Source organism: Amblyomma mixtum, chromosome 3 (genome assembly GCF_055824585.1).
Source record: "Amblyomma mixtum isolate Tamu chromosome 3, ASM5582458v1, whole genome shotgun sequence".
Taxonomy (NCBI): Eukaryota; Metazoa; Arthropoda; class Arachnida; order Ixodida; family Ixodidae; genus Amblyomma; species Amblyomma mixtum.
Window position 1 is genome coordinate 116841735 of NC_143014.1, and position 22859 is coordinate 116864593.

The 22859-nt window shown below is 45.4% G+C and overlaps 1 protein-coding gene across 1 annotated transcript in view; it reads right to left on the bottom strand.

Moving 5' to 3' along the window:
- LOC149351524 (uncharacterized) overlaps window positions 1-22859 on the bottom strand; it is a 116853-nt gene that overhangs the window by 20086 nt on the left and 73908 nt on the right. The window contains exons 3-10 of the mRNA XM_089580889.1: window positions 11742-11891; window positions 9436-9593; window positions 8867-8985; window positions 6559-6765; window positions 6088-6437; window positions 4184-4398; window positions 3461-3761; window positions 1291-1367 (exon numbers count right to left, since the gene is read on the bottom strand). Of these exons, the coding sequence (XP_089437015.1) occupies window positions 1291-1367; window positions 3461-3761; window positions 4184-4398; window positions 6088-6437; window positions 6559-6765; window positions 8867-8985; window positions 9436-9593; window positions 11742-11891 (1577 nt within the window). The remainder of the gene's footprint in view (window positions 1-1290; window positions 1368-3460; window positions 3762-4183; window positions 4399-6087; window positions 6438-6558; window positions 6766-8866; window positions 8986-9435; window positions 9594-11741; window positions 11892-22859) is intronic.

Below are 22859 nucleotides of genomic sequence, written 5' to 3' on the forward strand. Positions count from 1 at the left end.
AGAAAGTCAACTATAACAGAACATAACATTACTCTGATAAACTTTGATTACTTACTTGAGACTACAGTGACAAACTGCCCTTGAGTGGCGTCACCACAGGAATAGACAAACACATAAAAGACGAAGCACAACGCTGACACTGTTGTCAGCGTTGTGCTTCGCCTTTTATGCATTTGTCTATTCTCGTACTGACGCCACTCAGGCTATGTACCAATTAGCTCAGATAAGACCAGTTTTGCAGTGACAAACCTCATTTATTAAAGGTTTCAACACGTCATTATGGTGATGAGCAAGAACATATTTATTTAAGCGTGTACAATCTACATGCACTGAGATGACAGAGCTCAAGATGAGACAAGACGAGAAATAAAGATTACAGAAAACAGATACATTAATTAATCAAATGAACAGATAGCTTTTCGAGAAAGGAAGACTGAAAACAAATCCCGTGCATAACGAATAGCCAGGGTACTTCTCCGTAGCTTGTAGTTTTCATTAGAATGCTCACTGCATTAAAACAGTCCTGCAACCACAAACAACTGCATCTATATTTTGTCAGCATGAGATCACAAAATTACCAATTAAGTTTCAAAACAGTATCTTGGCACTGGCTCTAGTGCTAGTACTTACACCGATACCATGATATATTAAAGGGACTCTGAAAGGGGCTTTAGGGTATGCCTGTGATGTTAAAGGATGCCGCTTCATGAATATCCTCCAGCAAGAATTTTTTTTATGCGCTTTATAGAAGCTGAGTTATTGGTAGTAAAAATTTGTATTTCAGCGTCTTCGTGCCTTTCCTTCACCTCTCGTCACTTTTTGCATACTGAAAGGTCGGTGCTCCTCCACCTGCCCCACCTCTGGGGTTGGGGCTTCCCGATCCGCCGGAGTTACGCCGCTTATTGGCCATGGTAGCTGCCTGAAGTCTGAAAGAATCTAACCAATAGCCATCTCTGAACTGGTATACGCAGAAGGGGTGCGACAGAGGAGGGTGAGAGCACGAAAAAGTCACCAGAAAGGGCTCGCCAGCCTTCGCGCTTGATTGTGGATTCTCTGCTACTTGCAGAAGTGTATTATTTGGCCCAGGTGTTCATGACAAGACATTGCAGTGATTGAGCGATCTGATGTGATCTCCTCACAAGGTGTTTCAGAGCCCCTTTAAAATGTGACATTTGATTGTAACCAAAAGGCTAACATCAGATAACGAAATTTTGAAAAAACAAACTCATTTCATGTTTAAGTCCATGCATTAAGTTTCAACAAAAGCAGAAGGAAGAAGTTGTCTCTCACTTTGGGATTGAGATCAAGACGTAGTGGGGGACCTGACCAGACAATGGGCTTTTCCTGTACAATTTCCCACTCACCATCTGCAAACATGCATGGAATGAATCACACTGCACAATAACTTCGATAAGGCAACACAACAAGGTACAATGCATGACAGAATTGAGTAAAATTAATGCACCTATAATAATAATAATAATAAAAAAAAACATGGCAGAGACAAACTACAAGTTGTCTAGTTTAAGACTGACTGAATGCAGAGACTTACACATCACGGATGTTTGACACATCGCTTAGATGGCCTCTCGCATTGAATCTGTCACTAGAACACAAATAGTGTCCACTTGTCAGCTTTTACTAAACAGTCATGCTACGCTCATCAAAGTCCTGCCCTTCAGTGAAGGATCAGCTGGACCAGCCAAGCTATAGCCACCTTCCTAAACACAGCCCTCACAAATAAACAGCACAGATTCTTAAATAAACCTTGTATGACTTACTAAGCACAATAGTTAAATGTTGGGGTGTGCAAACAGTACTTTTTCAAAACCGAATCAAATATGAATAGTGCAATTAGAAACCAAAATGAATATGAATAGAATATTTTAACGAATATTCACACAAGTAACGAATTCATACAGAAAGATCAATCACGCAGAACAGCAAAGTGTTAACAATCACGCAGAACAACGAAGTGTTAACAGTGGCACTGCGGTAGGGCACTGTCACTTATAAAGCTACAGCTGTCAAAAGATGTGGCACTGATCTGCATTAGGGGGTACGCAACATGAAGTCAGTGTAACTTTATGACCGCCTTGTTAACATATAGAAAAATTATTTTTGCTACCGGTGATTACAGTGAATGAACTAATGCCACATCTCAGCAAACGATTGTGGCGAGAGCTATGTACGAGCCATAGCTTCTGAGTTCGGGCATCAAGGCATGGTTCACTAAACCTGCCTGAGCCCTGCCGAGATGCCCACTCTTGCAGGCCATGTATGAACATGAACAGACTGTGTCGTGGCATTCAACCCTCAACCCGCGCAAAGGGGTCGTGGCAACATGCCGTGCAGCGTGGGGAATAGGTCGTTTTTGAAATATTTGTAGAAGAAAACTATGGCTTGCCTTATTCGAACATTTTGACAGTTACTCAAAATGTATTAAAAAACTTGAGAACATATTTTATTTGTTTCAAATAATTCTGAAAATGCACTATTTGATTCGTCTGACAAATTGAATAGGAGAGTATTCGATTCACTATTCGAAAATTTCTAATAACCACACTATGCCAGTGAAATGCGGTACTACTGCTGCATGTGAAAAAAAAAAAAAAAAAACTTGCTCTGGAGGCAACTCCCATGATGAATAATCCTTCTTCACACTCAAGGTCAAATGAATGATTTTTAACAATCCATCGTCCACGTGTCCTATCCCCACCTTGCCTGTGCTGGTTAAAAGGAATATTTACCAGTGCCAATTCCGACTTATCCATCTAATACACATGGAATACAAAAATGCTCTCTTCAGGCAACCATGACACCATAGCCCCTTCAGACATGCATTATGTTCCAGTATCGAGCAAAATTTGAAAATCTGTGGGTACATACTTGAACCCCTCTTTAAAACATGAATGGCTCAAAAACTTTAGGAATTCAAGCACATCGCACACTTCCACACTAATGGAATTGCAGCCGTATTTAAAAAAAGAACACATTTATGTCCAATTAATTATTTTCTTTATCATCCGAAACAGTTTCCGCAATGAAAAATTAGCTGCAGTGCCCTTTAACAAAACATTCCACCACGTGAGAGAGGGAAATGACAGCACCAGACAACACTTCCTAGGTGGGCTGTGCAACTTGGCAACGTTCATCTCTATTTCTTGGTTTGGAAAAGCGATTCTTATTTCCAGACAAGAAATGGCTTTGCTATTCTGTTCAGCAGGGATTTCAAATGTCGCCCACATCGCTGACTTCTTGAAAACAATGCTAAACATTTCGAGAAAAATTTTGAGAAGTGCCACCCACAAATGCGGACACCATGCCGCAAGGGGATAGGAACAAAGTTTGCTGCCCTTAAAAAGAAAACTTTATATTGAGTCATATGGCTTATGCTTAGAGCAATGCCATTATTAGCAATATAAGTTATACATATGATGTTCAAAGTCCAGACACTCACCCTCCTCAGAGTCACTTTCGACTGAGCTCCTCGCTCGTGCTTCCTTCCTGCGCTGCTCAGCCAAATCTAGTAAACTAAGTATTGGCGGGTGCTGTTCGGTATGCCGTTGCTCTGATGTCAAGACATCAAGCCGGACAGGTGACTGCCGAACTGGAACAGGACTTGACGCAGAAGATGGTGGCGGAGACTGCGCTAGCGGAAGACTCGACCGCACCGAGGCAGCTAGTGGTTGCCGAACAGCAGAAGGGGCCATGGCAGACGTGAAAGACACTGGCAGTGATTGAAAGTTTTCCTTTGTTACCTGCATGCCCCCAAGACAGACCAATCCCATTCAGAATGTGCAAGGAGCTAGGCAGAAAAGTTGAAACAGCTCTTCATTCAAAAGAGCAGCGACTAGTGCTTATTCATGTTTAATAATGCTTTGACCATATCAGAAAAATAACATTGTGTTTGGCCACTTCTATCTTTATTTAATGTTTATGGCACACTTTCAAATTAAGCATATAAAGTCTTTGAACTACTGTTATGAAATGTCAGTGCATAAACTGTAGCTGTTGGGGTCTGACTAAAATAGTGCAGCAAAAATTAGCAGCGATAATCTACCAGCAACAAAATTCCAGCCCATATAAGCCTCAGGCTACCCTAACACTGCCACTTAATTTTCTGCCATCTGCACGTGACGACATAGCAAAAGATGAAGCTCACTACAAAATGAGCAGAGACCTGCAAGTGGTGGAGAGGTGGCACATCATTGGCCAATGGCCGCCAGGGCTCTGCACTGGCTGGATGGCTCAGATGCTCTGCAAAGGACTGCTGAGGAACGAGGGGACCTGGTGGTTGGGCAGTGGGCCCAGAGTGGCTTGTAGCCAGATTCAGTGGTGTCAAAAGTGATGGGGGGCTCCGCAGTGGCTCTAGGCCTCCTCCAGGATGAGATGAAGCTTCAATAAAGCAGGCAAAGAAGAACCAGCTTAGTGTTTTAGTCAACAAATAGCACAGTGTGCACACGCACTTTTCTGTACCCATAAACCTGGAACCAAACGCTTTACAGACAATGAAAGACTGCAAATCGTGTGAACAAGAAATTGACTGAACCCTTGTCAGTTTCCAGCGGGCAGTCCTAGACACTGCTGATAGTTACCAAATTATGCCCAATTGTTTTTTATAAGCCTTCCAAATACCATGCCTGCATATACCTTGGAAAAAAAAAAAAATTGTGGTGGTGGCGGTTAACTCTGAAATGAGATGGCATTACTGTGCTCATCACAGGGCTTACAGTACAGTAGAAACAAAGTAGGCTGTGGCTCGTCGGGAGCACAGGCAGCACACCAACCCATGATTTGTATACGGACATTACAAAAAACACACATGAGATGTGAGCAGCATCCCGCTTGCACTGCACACAAAACTGCCACACTTTTAGCAGAATCCTTTTACTTTTGCTCCATGAAGCAGCACTAAGCATGAGCATCGCATATCATCGGCTATCAAATGGCCGACACAGGAAAAAGTGTGTACCACACATTAGTACCGAATGCCTATCAAAGAAAGGCAGTGCTAAAGTGATACCCCTGTCACATGGGCATTTTGAAGGCCCTCAAACCGATAGTCTATCTACTCAAATGCCACCACTGAGCACTGCTACATGGGCAGTTTCAATGGCCGTCGAGTCAATATTCTATCGAGTAAACGGAGCAGTGCGGAACTCTATCAAGATTTCGAGGGCCTTCGAGCATTGCCCAAGGTTGCTAGCATTGCTTCGATAAGTGCCAAAGCACACTTTTGTGCATGATGTGTTCATGGTACTAAAGTATGAACTAAACTTCAATTCAAGCAGTAAAATATTAGACTGTACAATAATTTAAAAATTGTATAGGTCTGCTTTAAAGCATATTAATTTATACTATCCATCACAGAAGGCAGAAATGGCAGCAGTATCAGTGTTGCCAGAGTGTTACAAAACTGCAACAGCAAATTGTACAAAAGGCACCGTCTTTCCAGACAGCGCAAGAGGCCTTTAATAATAACTGAAACCTCCTACGACTCCCAAAAAATGTATTTCAACATTTAGTTTAGATTTGTAAAAATATTTTTGTTATTTGCACAAAATTGAAAGTATCAACTGGTGCGACACAAGATTGGCACAAAACACGTAAACCATTTCAATGGCCATTGAGATCTGCCATATAGCAGCGACACAACTCCTTCAAGTTCGATAGCGATCGAGAATCTCAAAGGCTCTCAACTCGATGGTCATTGAAACTGGCCATGTGAGAGGGGTATAAGTCATGCGGAAAAAAGGCAGAGTACCAGATGTGCGCTTCCCAAACATATGAACACCGGGATGCTCAGCGGACACCCTTAATCCTTGCACTGTAGTAAATCAAGTCACTGCTAACTTACAGAAAAATAGCTTTACAAATTAAATAAATGAATTCAACATCAATCTTCATACCCACTCTAAAGCCAATAGTGCAAATTACAAGAAGTACATTGGAGTAGTTTGCAGCTATCATATTCAGCATACATATCAATCATATTCAGATATTGGGCAGTGGGCAACATATGACGCATGCATGTATCAATGGCAGTCGAGATGACAGACAGGGTAGAAAAAAAAAAATGCTCACCAAGGGATGGTGGTGGTGAATCCGAGGGTCTCTTTGCAGACTGAAGCAGCAGGAGCCGTGACTGTTCCTCTTTGGACTCCTCTGTTCGCGGGGGACCCACGGTCAGCGATGGAGGTGGTGGCTGCTGTTGCTGCTGTGGCGGCTGTGGCTGTTGCTGCTGCTGCTGCTGTTGTTGTTGCTGCTGCTGTTGTTGCTGCTGCTGCTGTTGTTGCTGCTGCTGCTGGGATGGTGGCTGCTGCGGGGGCGCCTGCTGTTGCATCGGATACCGGTAGAAGGGAGGGATGGCTGGGGCTGACACCATAGGAGCCCCAGTCCGCAACAGGTTGTACTGGTAGAGTGGGTCCTCCAGCCTGTTGCCCCCAGCAAAACAGTCACCACACTTACAACTTTGGTCTTGCCTACATGAAGCAAAGCAGAAATAGGCTGCAGGCTACCAGCTCTTTGCCACACTTCCTTGGGCTGCCAGCTCACCTGTATGCAGGATGTGCAAGGTGTGGTGGCAGGAATGGTGTCGGGTGGTATGGGTAGGCACCAGCCTCAAAGGGTGACATGGGATGCAGTGTACCCAGCGTAGGATGCCGTAGCTCCTCGGCCGAACCACGGTACGGCTGGAAGCCCCGGGGGCAGTCTTCACCATTTCCCGAAGCACCCTTGTGCGCTGCGCCGCTTGCACCACTCCTGTGAATGTGAACAGACAAAATTACACAGCCTTAAATGAGAGTCCTCACATGTTAGTTGCTTTTCCTAAACTCCTTTTTCTCCTACATTCTAGGCTCCTTTGTGCCCACCTAAAGTGCATTACTTAGTGTTGCTTTCACAAACTGAATTTTCTGCATGCAGCTAACTCAGCTTGCTGTTAACAGCAACAGGTGTTACTATTTATACAGGTATGCCAACAGCACCATTTCCACAGTTTGATATAAACTGCAACTGTCTATTCACCTTTTGTGCTGTCCATAGCAAATGGCAGCAAGAAGCAGTACGCTAACTCTTTGCTTAATAGAATCCTGACAGAGACAATAAAAAAGCTAAAGAAACAAGAGTTTTTGTTCCAGTTCGCAAGTGGTAAAGATAGCAGCAAAAACCGTAACTGTCACAGAAATGCTCTGAAATATTACCTGAAAACCACCAAGCTGTATATACCTTGATTTATACAGTGGACTCATGTGACTCCAACTTGCAGTTTATTCAAACTGACACTTAGGTCCTGTCAACATTATGCATTAAAAAGGTTTCCCTTAATTCAAATTCTGCATAATTCGAACAAATTTTCAGCCCCCTCTGAGTCTAAAACTAAATACAGTCGAGCCCACTTATAAAGGCCGCAGTTATAATGAGCACTTGCTTATTAGGAACGAGGGCGGTGCTAGCGTCAAAATATACATTAGGGCAATGACACTGCATCTAAGGCACAATGAACAAATGTGGCTGCACAACTCGGTTACGACGAACAAGGAGGTACTGCAAACTCAGCCACGCAGGTGAAAACCACCGCTTCTTCCAGGAGCAGAGAGTGTCTCCCAGCTTCTGTGTCATACCCTACCCCCCATCCTACAGATGTAACACTGTGAATTAAAAAGCAAAAATAATAAAAACAAATAACAAGCAAGAAAATACAGGATGTATGGAATGCCAACTAAACTTTTTACCAGATGCACCTGTGAAAAATGCATGTCTTGAAAGACAATGCCTAGTGCTGGTGAAAAGTGCAGTAAGCTTCGTGTTAGCGGTTTTCCGTGCACAAGCACGAACGGCAGCAGCCGGTGGGTGCTGTTTTTCCTCTGGAAGGCTCGCAAGACGCCATGTTTTGGAAGCTATGTTTTTGTACGTTACATGCAGGACAGAAAGGCCTGAATGATGTGCAACTTTTGTTATTTATTCAACGAGTGTGCCACTAGGCAGTAATTTAGAGGGATCATGGGGATGACAGGCAACTTGTTTGCCAAGTGGCTTGTTGAGTTCGACCATGACATGGTGAAAAAAAAAATAGAAAAGTCTTACTTGTGCTTGACAACTAAGCGGCGCGCCACATGCAGCCTTCCCTCACTGCAGTGACATTGCCCTTCTCCCGGACACGACAAGCAAGACCAGCCACTTGATATGGGCATAATTCACGTGTGCAAGGTGCCCTGTCGGTAACGCATTACCACCGCATACCAATAGCAATTGATCAACCAGGAGCCACAATGTCCCAGTTTGAATTTCTCTGCTCCCCACCGTGGAATGATAAGGTCCCGTGGAAAGAACTGACTGCAGAGTGCATTAAGAATTGCTTCCGTAAGGCAGCGTTTAGGGACCTGGGAACAATAAAAGATGCTGTTGTACACGTTATCGCACGCATGCAGATTTGTGACAACACGTCGTCGATGAGCAGCGGTGATGTCGCCTAGGGTGACTTCGTGCATCGTACCAGAACTAGAACCTCTTAGTTAACCTCTCTATTTACATAGAAGCTACATGAAAAGCTATGAAAAGCAATAAAGGAAAAAAAAATGTTGAAAGGAAATTACAAATAAAAAATGGATTCTGCATGGTGTCAGTACTCTGATCAAACCACCTGTATCTCTCAACATCCCATGAACATCGGCATATTTTTTCAAAACAATACGAGCCAAAGCACTCACCCACTGTATGTGTGTGTCACACACAAGCTCTACAGAATTAACAGGAGCCTGTCATGGGTTCTGGGTCCATGCAAAACCAGCAAGTTGCCAAGATGCATGGAAGTGCATGGGAAAACACTGCTACACCACCAGAGGAAAGGGAAATGAGAGCTCACGGAGGTCCAGGCAAGTGCTTGCTAGAGAGGTAGTCTAGGGAGGACAAGGACGAGTCTATCTTGTTCGCATGGTCCAAGCGGTGGCCGTGCTGTGAGCTGAGGCTGCCCAAGTCCAGTGCCTGGGAACACACAACATGAGATGCTCATTGCAAACACCATCATTGAGAGGAAAGCCACACCCCCAGCAGCCCACCACAAGCACACCCAGCATACCCTGCTTGCTTCTACAGCTAAGCAAGCGTCTGCATAATCAGCCACCAGAAGTACAGTTTTCGGTGACAGTCATGCAGTGGACACTCAGGTCTGACGAACTTCCCGACAGCACCTCATGCTTTAGCAGAGTGCTGGCTCCAGATTTCAAAGCACAACATTTTCCAAGCAGTTCCTGCACCGTTCCCTACTTATCAACGGTCAGTAAAATGTTACAAGGCATCCTATCTCACAACTGCATTGTCATGTGGATGGCCATTTCAACAATGACGATGCACAACAGCATCGTCCATTATTAAACAATAGGGAAAGAAAGGAAGGAAGTCTCAAAGTGAAAAGGTCAAACAGAATGCACACACCTTCCTCGCCTCCATAAGAAGGCCAGATGGTGCACCAGACATAACCGGAGGTGAGCCACATGTCATCGGAGATGGTAATCCGTAGGAGGAGCCTCGTTTTGGAGTTAGTGACCTTGAGTTTCCCCCCGGTATGGCAGCCACGGGTGCAGAATCCTTTTCTACAGTGTAAGAAAAATTTGCAATAAGCTAAATGCTGATCTTAAAAAATTAATCAAACAAAATCACTGGCACAGATGCTGTAACAAAATGATGCATTTAAAGAACAGCAGCACTGTATTAGTCATGCATATTAAAAAGCAATTGGGAAGATATAAAAGAACTGAAGGTCCCTCTTTCGTGGATAAAGAAGAGTGTAGAATGAATGCAATGGCTGGAGACAATAGTTTTCCACAGTGCTGTAATCATAATCTACACCATGAGACATCAATATGAAGCTACTATTTGTGAACATTCCCATTATGAGCAGCACTAAAGCTCTACGAAGCACCAATGCATCCTGGAAGCCAATTTGTCAGGCTGAAAGAAGCAATGCAGTGCCCCAGCATAGAGATTTTAAGATGCTGAAAACAAGTGAAAAATGTGACTTCAGTAGTTAAGAGCAACACAAATCAGCAAACAAAACAAGTCATTTTTGTTTCAATTCGAAACAGTGAATTAGGTCCCAATGCAATGATTCAAGTGGCCTGCTCTAAGCATACGGCACCAGCAGGGCACCAAGAACTAAAACCTGATAACAGTCTGGAGTTGGGCTAGTTGGTGAATATTAACCACTTCTCTTTCTCCCATATTCACGCGCTGTTCTCAGTGATGTTACCTAAAACCTACCTTAATGGGGACAGAGCACTTGGCACAGCTTTGACCTCCCTCTACAGTTTTTGTGGGGGTTTCATATGTCTCAAATGGTGACTAGCATATGCACAAAATGCCAGCAGTAACAGAGTTTTTGACTCTGTTGTAATTTTCTTGGTAGTTTAGGCCAAGAATGACACAGTGGAAGCCCCGATTTTGCAAGCTACTACTGCAACATATATTACCACCAATTCATGCGGATCAGCTGGTCAAGACAATCTTCCTTTTGCACTACGACAGCTTTGCCTGACCATCCTATGTGCATCATTTTCTCACTACTGAAATCACTTCTAAAGCACATTGCCCATCACCTTCTCCATAAATGTGCAGTAAAGTTGGTAAATGACAGTGGATGCAATATTTCTTGCATGAAGGAATAGTCATATGCTTCTGCTTCATATGACAATGTAAAATTCCATTTTGTAAGACTGCCCTTATGCTGATACACAGGAATAAAACTTAGTGAATACTGGCAGGAAAGTTCCAACTCTATTACCCTCTACCAATGCAAACACCTACCTGTGGTATCTTGGGCCAATAAAAAAAAAACAGGGTTCATTATTCAAGTGGCCCTCTTACTGTAATCAAACAGCCAAGACTAATGCCACCTAATCATAACTTTGGAATATGGAGGACAATACCACCACTTCCCAAGGCTCACACTAATGGTACATTCTAGCTCTCTGAACAGAAGGCTACGTCGCCAGCAATGCAGATGATGGCTACCTCAACCCACCTCCAATGCTATTTTTGTGAACTTGACAAAGACAGCTCATGAAGACTTTGCATATGTAGGCTGTGTCAGTGCAGGCCTTACTGTAAAATATTGCTAGCCCAACTGATGTTTGCATTTCGTACCACAAAAACCTTGTTTTGTTAACTGAATGCCGTACCGTGCTTTCTAAAGCCCTCTTGAATGCCATTAACATTGTCAATTTGTTCCTTGTTTTACATCTGCGACAGCTTCAAAACCCACGCTTTGATGGCTACCATCTAAAAACTGTGGTGTATTCGCTCACCGTGCATGTGCTTCAATCCTTTCCAGTTAGCTTCCTATGATTTTTGAATGGAAAAGCACACAGCTTCCCATGCTGGAATAAACTGTGATGTGAACAAAGTCTAACTTTGATACTAATGCGAAAGATAACTAAATAACTAAAACTGGAGTATAAACTGACCATGCAAGAAAAGAGAAAAGCGAATTTCTCAAGCCCTGACAACACTACTTTAGGGGGTGTTAAAGAAGGTGTGAAGACATATAAGCTAAATTATATTTTTCGTAAAAATACTTATGGAAAGCTAACAAACACTGAGATTATTTCAACAATGTTCAAAGTCAATCATGCTAACAAGAAAAACTTTACACACTAAAGTGAGTAAACAACTCAAGTAAATAGAAGCAGTAAGAAAAACATAACTGCATAAAAAAAAAAAGGGAGAATTGGGCAATTTCTTACCAAGCACAGGGTCAACAGCCTGTTTTGCCAATTTGCGTAGTGCAGCTGCGAAGCTTGAGGTGCGGGTTGCACTAAGTGCCAAGCTGGTGTGGCCTGGCTTCGTTGCGGCTGGTTGTAGGGGAGGTGGCTTCCCCCCTGGTGGTGGAAAGCCTGCCACAAGGAAATAAAAATCAAAATGTAGCCAAAGCACTGGACAAGCAAGGGCAATGAGAGAATTTTTTTGCTTTACACAGCAAATAGTGCATATAAAAACACCAGCAGGGCCCAACTGCAGCAATTCGTTTCTGACAGCAGGGCTGCCACCACATGCCAAACCTCAGGTTGAACCTAAGCAACGTAATGGTGCAAATATGCTGTGCGTGTAACTGTGTACCACATGTCATGTGTGAAGTTGTGGCCAAAAATCGCATTAGTGAGGACTGCTTCTGCTCATCTGTGATCAGCCTAGGTGGAATCATGCTCGTTTTCAAATTTCATGAGCGACTCAGTTCTCTGCCGACAGCTCCTATGAGACAAAGAGTCATTCACTGCTCAAGAGTGTAAAGAAACAAACAAGATACAATGAAGAAATCACTGGCTGTTTGAAAATGTTTGCCATAAGAACAGCATGGTAGATAGATGATGTGCACTTTGGAGATAATTTAAACTCAATGACATCAATAATGAAGACACCTGTACAGTGGGTGAATGGCAAAACTATAGTGTGTTTAGCCCTAGAGGTGGACAACATCCAACAATTGTTATGCTGCTTGAGCAGAAAACAAGCCAATATGACACTGACTAGCGGACATGCCAGTCACTGTCGCTTCAGCTTTGAATTAAAAGCTCTGCCCTTTTGGTGTTTATTCATGCACATGATATTATCCCTTTCAGGTGCCATTTTTTGTTTCCACCAACAAGTATTTTTTTCACCTTAATATCATATTCAGACCTGAATAATGACAATTTGTTAGTTTTCCAGTGCAAAATACCAGCGGATCATTTTTTACAGGGATGTTTAATATTTTTTACTAATTGTTACAGTAACTGGAAATAGTAACGTCGAAATGCCAGGAATTGCCAGGTAAACAGCTGAGGGATCGTGGAATGTTTTTCTGTTTTCAAGATTCACATTCTTGTAGAAGCAGAGAACAACAACTGATTTTAATACTCATGGCAAAACCTGTGCATACAAATAGCTGACTACGTGCTACCGAGTTCACTGTCATTATGGTATAGAAAACCAACCTATCTGGGACATGAGTGATGCTAAATTCACTTGAAAGAAAGAAATCCTGCTAGGTGCAGCACACGCTCAGAAAAAGAAAGATGAGAGTTCGCTGCGCACAAGATTGTGTACAAAGTGCCTTAAAGGGCTATTACTCACATGTAGCTATAAATATTGGCAGACATTTATAATTATATGTACAGGTTGAAAGAGGGAAAAACAATCGCCTTCTTCTGCACAATTTTTTCTTTAAGCAAGCCTGCCATATGGACTCAGTTTGCTCATATGTGGTGGAAGGAAAGCATGCAATGAATGTAAGGTCGTGATGGTAATTTATTTCCATCTGGTTCTATTCGATTCTTATGAACCACCAATCTAAGTAACTTATTCCAGGGACAGCTAGGGCATGGTACAATGACAAAGGCCAAAAAGAACCAGAATGAAATGGGATTGAACTGAAGTCATTATCACCCTGCCCTCTTTGGGGATAACAAAGCACCACACCTCTGCCCAAGGACTGCCACTACTGAACCAGTCATACACACAGCTGTTTGCACTTGAAATGTGCCCATCATCTATGCCCTGCGTTGTTTGTTTGCAAAAAAAGTCAAGGGTTCACACAGGCCCTTTTAGTCTGGACAAATCACCTTTTTAAAAATGAACTTGGAGCATTACAAGTTATGGGTGGTCATCTTTTTTATGCGTTGACTTTTTCCTTAAGGTATAGTACTGCCCATGCATGCTCTTATTGTTGGTCGTGACTTGCCCGTGAACTATGCCGACGTTGCAAAAAGCAAAGAAACCGCTTACTTAGCCAATTATGAAGATTCCCAAGAAGCTTTGTAATGACCGATTTTTCATGTTCCTTGTTAAAAGCCACCAGCACGCGGCCTTATCGTTCTGTTCGAAACGCGAGAGGCGACCAGCTTTCTCTGGAGCGGAATAGCTGCGCGCAACTGTTAGTTCTACGACGTCGGAAGCCTTATCTCGAAGGTTCGTCGTCACCTTTAAATTCAGAGCGACCGATGGCGACAACGATTCTGGTCTTCGATAACAGTCGAGCGCACTTCCCGCTATCGCCATCGCCGAGCTCCACAGACGTCGCCTGCACGTATTCCTTCCGAACTACCGCCGTTACCACAACGCAGCATCCAGTAGAAGTGCTAGAGCCAGGTGGAGCTTTCCGCCCAGACTAACCCCTGTTTTCCAAAAGTACAAGGAGCCGCATACCTTCCATGGTCTATGGCACGAACACGCAGAAGAACGGTCAGAACGTGCTCTCTATGGGTCCTGATATCGAACACTGCCGCGCAAATCAACGTCACATATCCGGTCAAAAGTTACTGACAGTGACGTCAACATGACGAAACGATAAGACGCCACCGCTTGACGCGACGACGAATCAGTCAATTACAGCACGGTGGCGCCCCGAGGACATTTATTTGCAGGGCAAGAGGCCGTCTGCTAATTTTTAGTTGAAAGATTTAATTAAGAAAAACGCAGCAAATAAATAACCGATGTTTTATTTTGCCAGAAAGCTGGGCTTAAAGTTGAAAAATATTAAGGGAAACAAAAGGGTATGAAATTTTGCTATTAAATTTGTTGGTGGGTAACTTTCGCTGGCACGGGATGCGCTGCTCTGCGCGAAAACAAACAAGAAGGGTATGAAGTTTTGCTATTAAATTTGTTGGTGGGTAACTTTTGCTGGCACGGGATGCGCTGCTCTGCGCGAAAACAGCTGAATTCACGCCTATAAGTTACTGCTTCTAACGCGGAGTCTAAAATCAAGGCACTGTGCGGCTGACTAAATGCGCAGAAAAACCTGAACGAAGGCAGTGAAGGCTATGGGTCTGCCGAGCAAACTTACAAGGAGCGCTTGTTACGAAATCGGCGAAGACAACTTGTTGAAATCTGTGTCGTTCGGCGCTTACGATCGATGACAAAAGTGTCAAGGGTGAAGTGCTGCAGTATGTGATGTGTGGTTGCCTACTTCTTTTCCCCTTGAGAAACAGAAGACGACCACGAAGTGTGATTTGCAGGGCAAAGTAAAGTTCTTTGCCAGCATAAGCGTGCTTTGTTTATATGTAGCTGTGGCACAGGGAAGACCGCGAGAACCCACCCCTTCTGCGCGCCAACTTAGTAGATTTCCTCTGACCTGCGCCGCACGCATTTGCTCACCGACGGTTGTGCGAGGCCGACGTGCGCCTCGTTACCAACGGCAGCTTGAAAGCCGCCGGTGGCAAAGAACCGCAGTGCACACAGCACCTGCCGCTGCACCGACAGCGCACTGGCACGCGCACCTCCCAGTTCATCGGCGACTTCGTCGCACAGCCATCCCACAGTAGGCGCATTTGTTTTTCTCGGGCAGGCCGAAAGCTCCGCCCACCTGCCTGCATCGCCATAGCAACGCGTTCGTTTTTCGCCTATGGCAGCCCGCGGGCTACTTGGGGCTGCGGGGAAGGCAGCAGACGACAGCTGCGCGCCGCGCCGCGCTGCCAGCCATGTTGTGTTAGACTCTGTGTGCATTTTGCGTACTTTTCGTGTTCTTGGAGGACGATATCGTGCGTTAAATTTCACATGAGCTCCGTAGCTGCTCTCTGAGCCATCGTAAGACTTTTATTCTTGCATCTTTGTTATATTTTCTTGAAATAAGAGGTTCTTGTTCGCTTGTTTTGCAACATGCTGTCTGTGCGCTTACCTGAAAGCATCGCATGTGAACCACTCGTATACTGGAGCAGCTATAGCGCTTGTTGTCAACATTTTTGCGAAGGCTTTCGTATATCTGCCTCCGCAACGAGTTGGGCTACTTTGTGCGAACTTGACCGCGAGCAGTAGCGGCGAGCATACCCCCGAACCTGAGTTCTGTAATGCACCTACGCTAAGATGACAGTACGGTCTTCAAATCGACTCAGTATCATGAGCGAGCGCACGGCGTTGCTTCGGCGTCGTGCCATGGCTTGCGTCGTCTGCTAGTAGATGACAGCGCCCAGGTACGGTAACCGAGGGGGAGCCCGGCTCTGGTGGCGAGTCCGCAAGCAGCCTATGGCAAGTAGGTCATGTGACCATGACGCTGTTTCCTGTCAGAGCCGAAGCCGAGACCTGTCAGCAAATAGTCCGGTACTGGAAAAACAAATGCGCCCAGTCTGATTCGCCAGTCGAAAAAGGCGTCGAAACAGCTCGTCCGGCAAGTCAAACGCGTCTTCGTGCGCCCTCCTTCGCCGTTGCTCGCGCCGGCGCAACCCCCTAAAAGCGTACCGCCACCGTAGACCGCCGCCATTCTGTCACAAACGCAACGGTCAAAGTGACCGCCTCGAGGCGATAGCCCCAAAAGCCAGCCTTTTGAAAGTGCTGCAGAAAAACAGCGATGGCCCAGTTCGTTGTAGAGTACGGCATTAGTAAACGGCTGATGGCAGCAATACGTGCAGCTGCCGGCTTGAGTGGCGACTTGACGACCACATGGCGTTTTCTAGCAGCTGCCTTTTGCTGCGGCTGTCTTACTTTATAGTTGTAGGGGTATTCACAACAAAAGTGCACAAAGAATTAATACTTATGAGCGATTTGCATCTAGCGTTGCACTACTGTCAGTTGCCCTATTTTTGAGACTTGGAGAAACCGAAACAACGCCATGACAAAAAGAAATCGGCTTTTAAATCATTAAATTTTTGCAAATTCCTCATTGTTATTCACAAACAGGAAAGCGCGTATTTCACCGTGAACCAGCTTTAGGTAATAAACCTGTGCTGCCATATCACTCCTCACACTCAACACTTGTAAAAAGATCCATCGTCAATCTTTGGCTTCAGAATGCTCTCCGAAAATCATGTACGCATATGATGAATTAAAGTTTTCAAGAGCAGTCCAAAAGGCTGGTTACCCCGTGAATGTACAAGTATCTGTTGAGGGGAATAAGCTTCTCAAGAAGCTGAAACCCGAAAATCAATGTCACCCTCGTCCGGGTACGTCTCGACAGACAAAAGATGAGGTCAAAGGACGAATACAAACGTGGTGTTCTCGGTCCCTAAAAAAACTTGCTACCTTGTGCAAACTTCGAAAAACTAACAGCAAGCCACGTGGATGCACAGTCAAGCACCAGACACCGTACGTAGCGTGCGATGGAGGAGTCGTGTACCAGATTCCCCTATCTTGCGGTAACAAATATTCAGGGCAGACAGGAAGGTGCCTCAATGAGCGCCTAATGGATCATGCTCACAATATCAAGAATAGGAAAGGAGGGAAGCTCGTTGAACATATTCTTTCGTGCCAGACAAAAACATGCAAAGCATTTCTGGATAAATGTGTCGTCATGGCAAAAAACAGAGATAGGTTAACGCGAGAAACCACTGAAGCTGAGAAGATGAATAGTTCAGGGCACACATGTGTTAGCACGCCTTCCATCTTTCTCGGTGATAAATAGCTCGCTTTTTTGCGAACGCGATAAGGTTGCGCAAAACTGACTACGTGCTTTTTCTGCCGTATAAATGTGCTGCTCGAGAACAATAAAGTTTGTTGGAAGTTAGCGCTCGTGGTATTCCTTCTGTTCAATTTTGTCCTCGTCCTTGGTTGCGCTACAGTGTTCTGACACTTTCAAAAGTCCGTCGCATCTGTGTGAGCGGCAACATCTGTGTCAAGACGAATATGTCTGGCATTCGCAAGAACCCGACAAGAGCAGGTCAAGCCAGTCTGTCAGGAGGAAATCTGCCTGCCAGGCTCGTGTAAACATTTGCAGGCCAGGCTAAAGACAGGCCGCTTTCACGGGGCGCGTTGACTAGCCCGACCAGCCCGGCAAAGTGCATGTAAAGGCTTTTGAGTCGAGGTGTCATGTTAACGGCTGGGGAAAGGAGAAAAAATTAGGAGACACTTTGGCGACTAAGGTGATGCAAGGCGAAAGCCTGAGTACAGCATTCTGTCACGAATGTGGTTGTGAATGATGATTCGAGTAAAGTGCCGCCAGCGAATGACGCGTCCATTGGCTGTCTGCTTGTGTCACTGATGTGTGGTTAAGATGTTAAGCTCCGCCTGTAAGAGTGGAACGCGACAGCGTCTTGCAACGCTGCCAGGGAGTCCACAGAACGCCATCACCCATTCGGCTCTGCGCCTTGCTAGACGGTAAATTTGTTTTTGAGGAAAGGAAATGTATATCTCTCGCATACCTCGGTGGACACCTGAACCTCGACGTAAGGGAAGGGAGGAAGATGGGAGTGAACGAAGACGCCGTATTAGCTAGACGCGCCTTTGGTCATTCCAAACTATTGAGCTGGCATGGCGGAGTGACTAGCGCGCTCGTGTCGCACTCCGGAGACCCTGGTTCGATTCCCCAACTCGACGAATTTCGTACCAGGTTTTATTGATTTATGTGGTCTGACTAGAAAGGTATTAAAGGCTAATTGATATTTAGATTATTGCAATTCCATCCATAACGTTCTGTCATTCACCTGTCAAATGTTGGAACTGTCAGAATGTTTGACACAATGTATATGAAACGTGTACAAACGTCAAACTGGTTTATCTGTTTTCCCAGCCAGCGTCCTGTTCGGCGGACGCGGTTGTTGCGACGCGCTTCTCTTGTTTTCTGTTTTTTTTTTTCCCTCTTATCTTCTAAGGCGTCTCCGTTTGCACGTGGCAGCGGCGGGGCCGGTGGTGGTGGCTCGGCTGGAGCCACGAGGCAGGCCCATGCACTTTCCTTTTCCTCCTTCTCTCAGTCGCAACAACAACGTCCAACTATTAATGATAGTTAAGCATGACTCACATTTCGTGATACTAGTTAATGCATGGTTGTGTGGTACTTAACGTGACCTTAACTAGTACACTGATTAATTAGTGTTAGTTAAGGTACACCCGCAGTGCACAATCCCACATGCCACTTAACTGCTACTAACAAGTCTTGCTCACGACAGTATGAGGAATTAAAGGCATTCGGCTTAAAATTCGCGCGCATTGACGTCACGACCATTTCGACCAATCTGAAACGCGACAGGTCTTGGTCACGACAGCGTGAGACATTAAAGGTTTTCGCCTCAATAGCGACCGGTTTGCGTCGGCGAGGTCATGCGAACGCAGAGTCACCGAGTCGGGGAGGCCTTGCACAGCATGACGCCTGAGTCGACCCGCTCGTGTCAATGCTTCAGACGCAGGCGGGCAAAGTACCCGCGCTCCACGAACGGGTGCACGCTGTACAAGCGAAGCGGATTTTGCGCCCGCCGGAGGAGGCATGCGAGCACGCGCGAGCGCAACGCTGAATGCGTACCCCAGCGTACACCCAAGGCCGCTCGATCACGGGAGATCGAGCGGCCGCGGTGCACCACTCGGAGTACGCGGGTCTAGAAAGGTGCGGACCTTTTCATCGGTAACATGCAAATATCAAAACACCTGCTCTCTGTGCTTTTGCGAATAGGTGCAGAGAGCTGCCGCTCCCACCGTGCCAGGTGCACCGGTATTCTCCCAAGAGCTTCGGTCTCGCCGGGGCAAGACATTTGTGAAACATCTGCCGCGTTTCAAAGCAAAGGAAAATTGACATGCACAGCAGGGGGCGTCGCAGACGCGTTGTCGACCCCGCAACACCAAGCTAAATGCCGGGCTCTGAGAAACCGAAAGCACTTGGAGTGAGAAGCACATGACAACGAACAAAAATGCAGTGCAGCTAGGATTATTTTACACTGTTTTCACAGTAGGAAATTACACGTTTATCAGTCTAAAACAAAGGAAAATATTTCATTTTTAAAGTCTCTATTGACTTGGGAGGAAGGAAATATACCACTAAAAATAGTAGCTGCAACATAACACGCCCCATTAAGCGCTTGAAAAGGCTGGAGCGTATCTCGCTCACAAGCGTCCTTCCCACCATTGCAATCGTGGCTGTACAGCTGCAGCGAGATGCCTAGCCCGCTTGAGTCTCGTATAAAAAGTGCAAACCAAACACAACCGTCCTGACCTCGAAAGTACAGCGACTAACCCCGTATAATCGTTCAACCACATACGTTCGCACGAACCCCTCACGCTGTTACACCTCTACAAGCAGCACAGAACGAAAAGTTGATCACGCAAGTAGTCCGCAGCGAAAGCTTCCACACTTGTGAAGTCGGCTAGCGCGCGCTAGAACAGCAAACTTGTAGAGACGCCTTCCCGCGCTCGTCGTTTCCGCTCCACTACTTGCGAGATGGAGCTGAGCTCAAAAGGTGGCTTGACCTTCACCTGCAGCCGCTGGAAACCCCTGCCGCCCAACTGCCAAGCTTCCTTAAAACGTCACGCTCGCGAATGACTGAGGCCCCAACCAACGAACGAAACAGACTGAAAAATTCGGTGGGGCACTTCGCTCATACTTAAGTGCGATGAGGCGAAAACCATTTTATTTTTTAATAACATTGATTAATTTCGCGTTACGACATACTACGCCATGTTAATGACGTCAACAGATGTCGCTTGCCGACGACGTAGCAATGTCATCTGCGCAACGATCCAGATGGCCCAGCTTCGCTCGGATCCACGGCGAAGCGCGCGCTGCCCAGACGAGTCACGCTGTCTGACAGCGGGAGAGCGCATGCGCGGCGGCGGAACCACCGCGGCGAGTGACGTCGCTAGTCACATCGTCGGTGATCGGACGTACACGCCGGCGAGTCATTTCACCTTAAAAACAAGCGAAAATATTCCCAGGTGGACGAATACTATATTGGGACTATAAAAATGAAAAATAAAAGTGTCCCGGACCGCGCCACTAATTTGCCTAGACGGACATAGATTATATTGGGACTAAAAAAAAAAAGAAAAAAAAGTGTCCCAGCCCACACCTGCCGATGCGGACATATGTTAGAAAGGGAAAGGAAGAAAAAAAAACGTTACAGGGCACTGCAGAAACCGCATCGGAGTAATGCGAAAGCATTGACGCCTCCTCGGCACTCGTCGCCTCTCTTGGCTCCTACTTGCATCTTTTTATATAGCACACACAATTGTCCAGTTCATTGGCTTACCGATCACGTATCAGTTGTTTATCGATCACTTATAAGTTACTCATCGATCACTTATAAGTTACTCACCGATCACTTATCCGTTACTCATCGATCACATATCAGTCACTTATCGATCACGTATCGATCTCTAATCTATTGCGTAATCATCTGACTGAGGGAATATGTGCAATTCGTTCAATTCCACCGCGCTTCATCCAAATTTCGCGCCGCGCGTGGCTCCGCCCACCTTTCCGGTCACGTGGGCCAATCACGCGGTACATCACGTGGTACCGCATTTTCGGCGATTCAAATTTCGCGCCACTCCCAGCCCGACCACGCCCACTTTTGGCTCTAACTAATTAACTAATTACCCAATCGGCACCAAAATTTTTGCGCCGCATCCCCACATCATCCTCCTCCGATTATAACCACTTCTGAGACGATATCTCTCTACAGTTTCCCACAATCGCTGCGGACACGGTTTTAATGACAGAAAGCCCTCCGCTAAAATTTGGGAAATCAGTTGAAATTAGCAATAATTAGTATGTGGTGCATTTCTGCAGCTTTAGTCCGAGTTGTAAGAAAGACCAAATCGGAAGGCCTGGGAACAACTCGAAAGACCAGAGACAGAAAACTATACAGCGATAGCTGTTATAAACCCGTTACTTGAGCTGAGAGCTGCTGCCGCAGAAGTTGTCTGTGTAACCGGAGGGTGGTAACCAGTGGAAGGAGGAGGGTTGCACTGACGTCATGCATGACATCAGTGGAACGCTCCTATGGACGCGTACCACGCTGAGTGGTCCGAACCCAGTGACGTTACGGTTGATAGCGTTGTTCCTCTCCCTCGCAACTCCTCCTACTGCAGTGACGACTTCCCGAAACACATGCATAAAGTTCGCTTTCAGAATCGGGCATTGGTCCAACACCTCGAACATATTTCCTGCCATTTCTCAGATCCTATGGTTTCCTTCACGACTTTCAAGGATTGGGAGAGAAGTGCTACCTGAAAAGCGGATATGTCCGGAAAACAATAAAGCAGTCTCTAGCTGTACACATAGGCCTACGCATGTCACTCGCTCCTAAATTCTTTACCTCAATATATCGCAAAAAGAAACTATCTCAACAGGTGTCGCTGAACGTTGCGTTACACAGTGGTAACCATCTAGTGATTTTTTTTTTTATCTAACAAAAGTCTTTCTATTTCTCCGGCAACACCTGAGAGAAAATTCGCGCCCCTTCTTTTCCTGACACAGCTCGCTTACAGTGCTTCCAAACATTTTTATTGGACAGGGCCAGCTGCTGAGAACATGCTCACATCGAACTTTGTATCCATAATCCATGTAGTAATGGACACATGGCGTGCGAACGGTATGTCGTTAATTCTCGACACTGGGCTGTAAGGACCAAGCGGCTTTTCAATATTTCTTCCTCTCGTTTCATGGCTGCTTCGCAGCATAACTACCGATCCCGAAGTCAAAAACGATTGGAGGCAGATAACTGGCTGCGCTTAGTAGCCATAAGTCAATAATATCTGTTCACGTGTGACGACAGCCATGAATGCACCGACGGAAAATGCCCACGTGAAGGCGTGCAAGGTGCAAAAGAGAAAAGATGAGAGCCGCTTTGCAGAGTTCCACAGGAAGTAAATGGAGACCTTTGCAACATGCCGACGAAGTGAGAAGACCATCTCAAATCGATTAATTATTTTTCCTTCTTATTGAGAAGTGCTCTCTTAGTATACCTGTATCACTCATTGAATAAAATTCAAACTTTTTGCACAAGCTTTTTCGAAAGAGAGCTCCAAATGTGATCGCAGGTTTGTGCACTAAGAAAGCAGTATGCCTCAATCACTAGAATTTTTCACCAATAAGAAATATTTAAAATAACTTGGTTATTACTGTATACGGGTTATCGAACGCGCGCTCCAGTCTTCATTTTCGATAACTAACGATGAGTTACCTCTTTTATCGA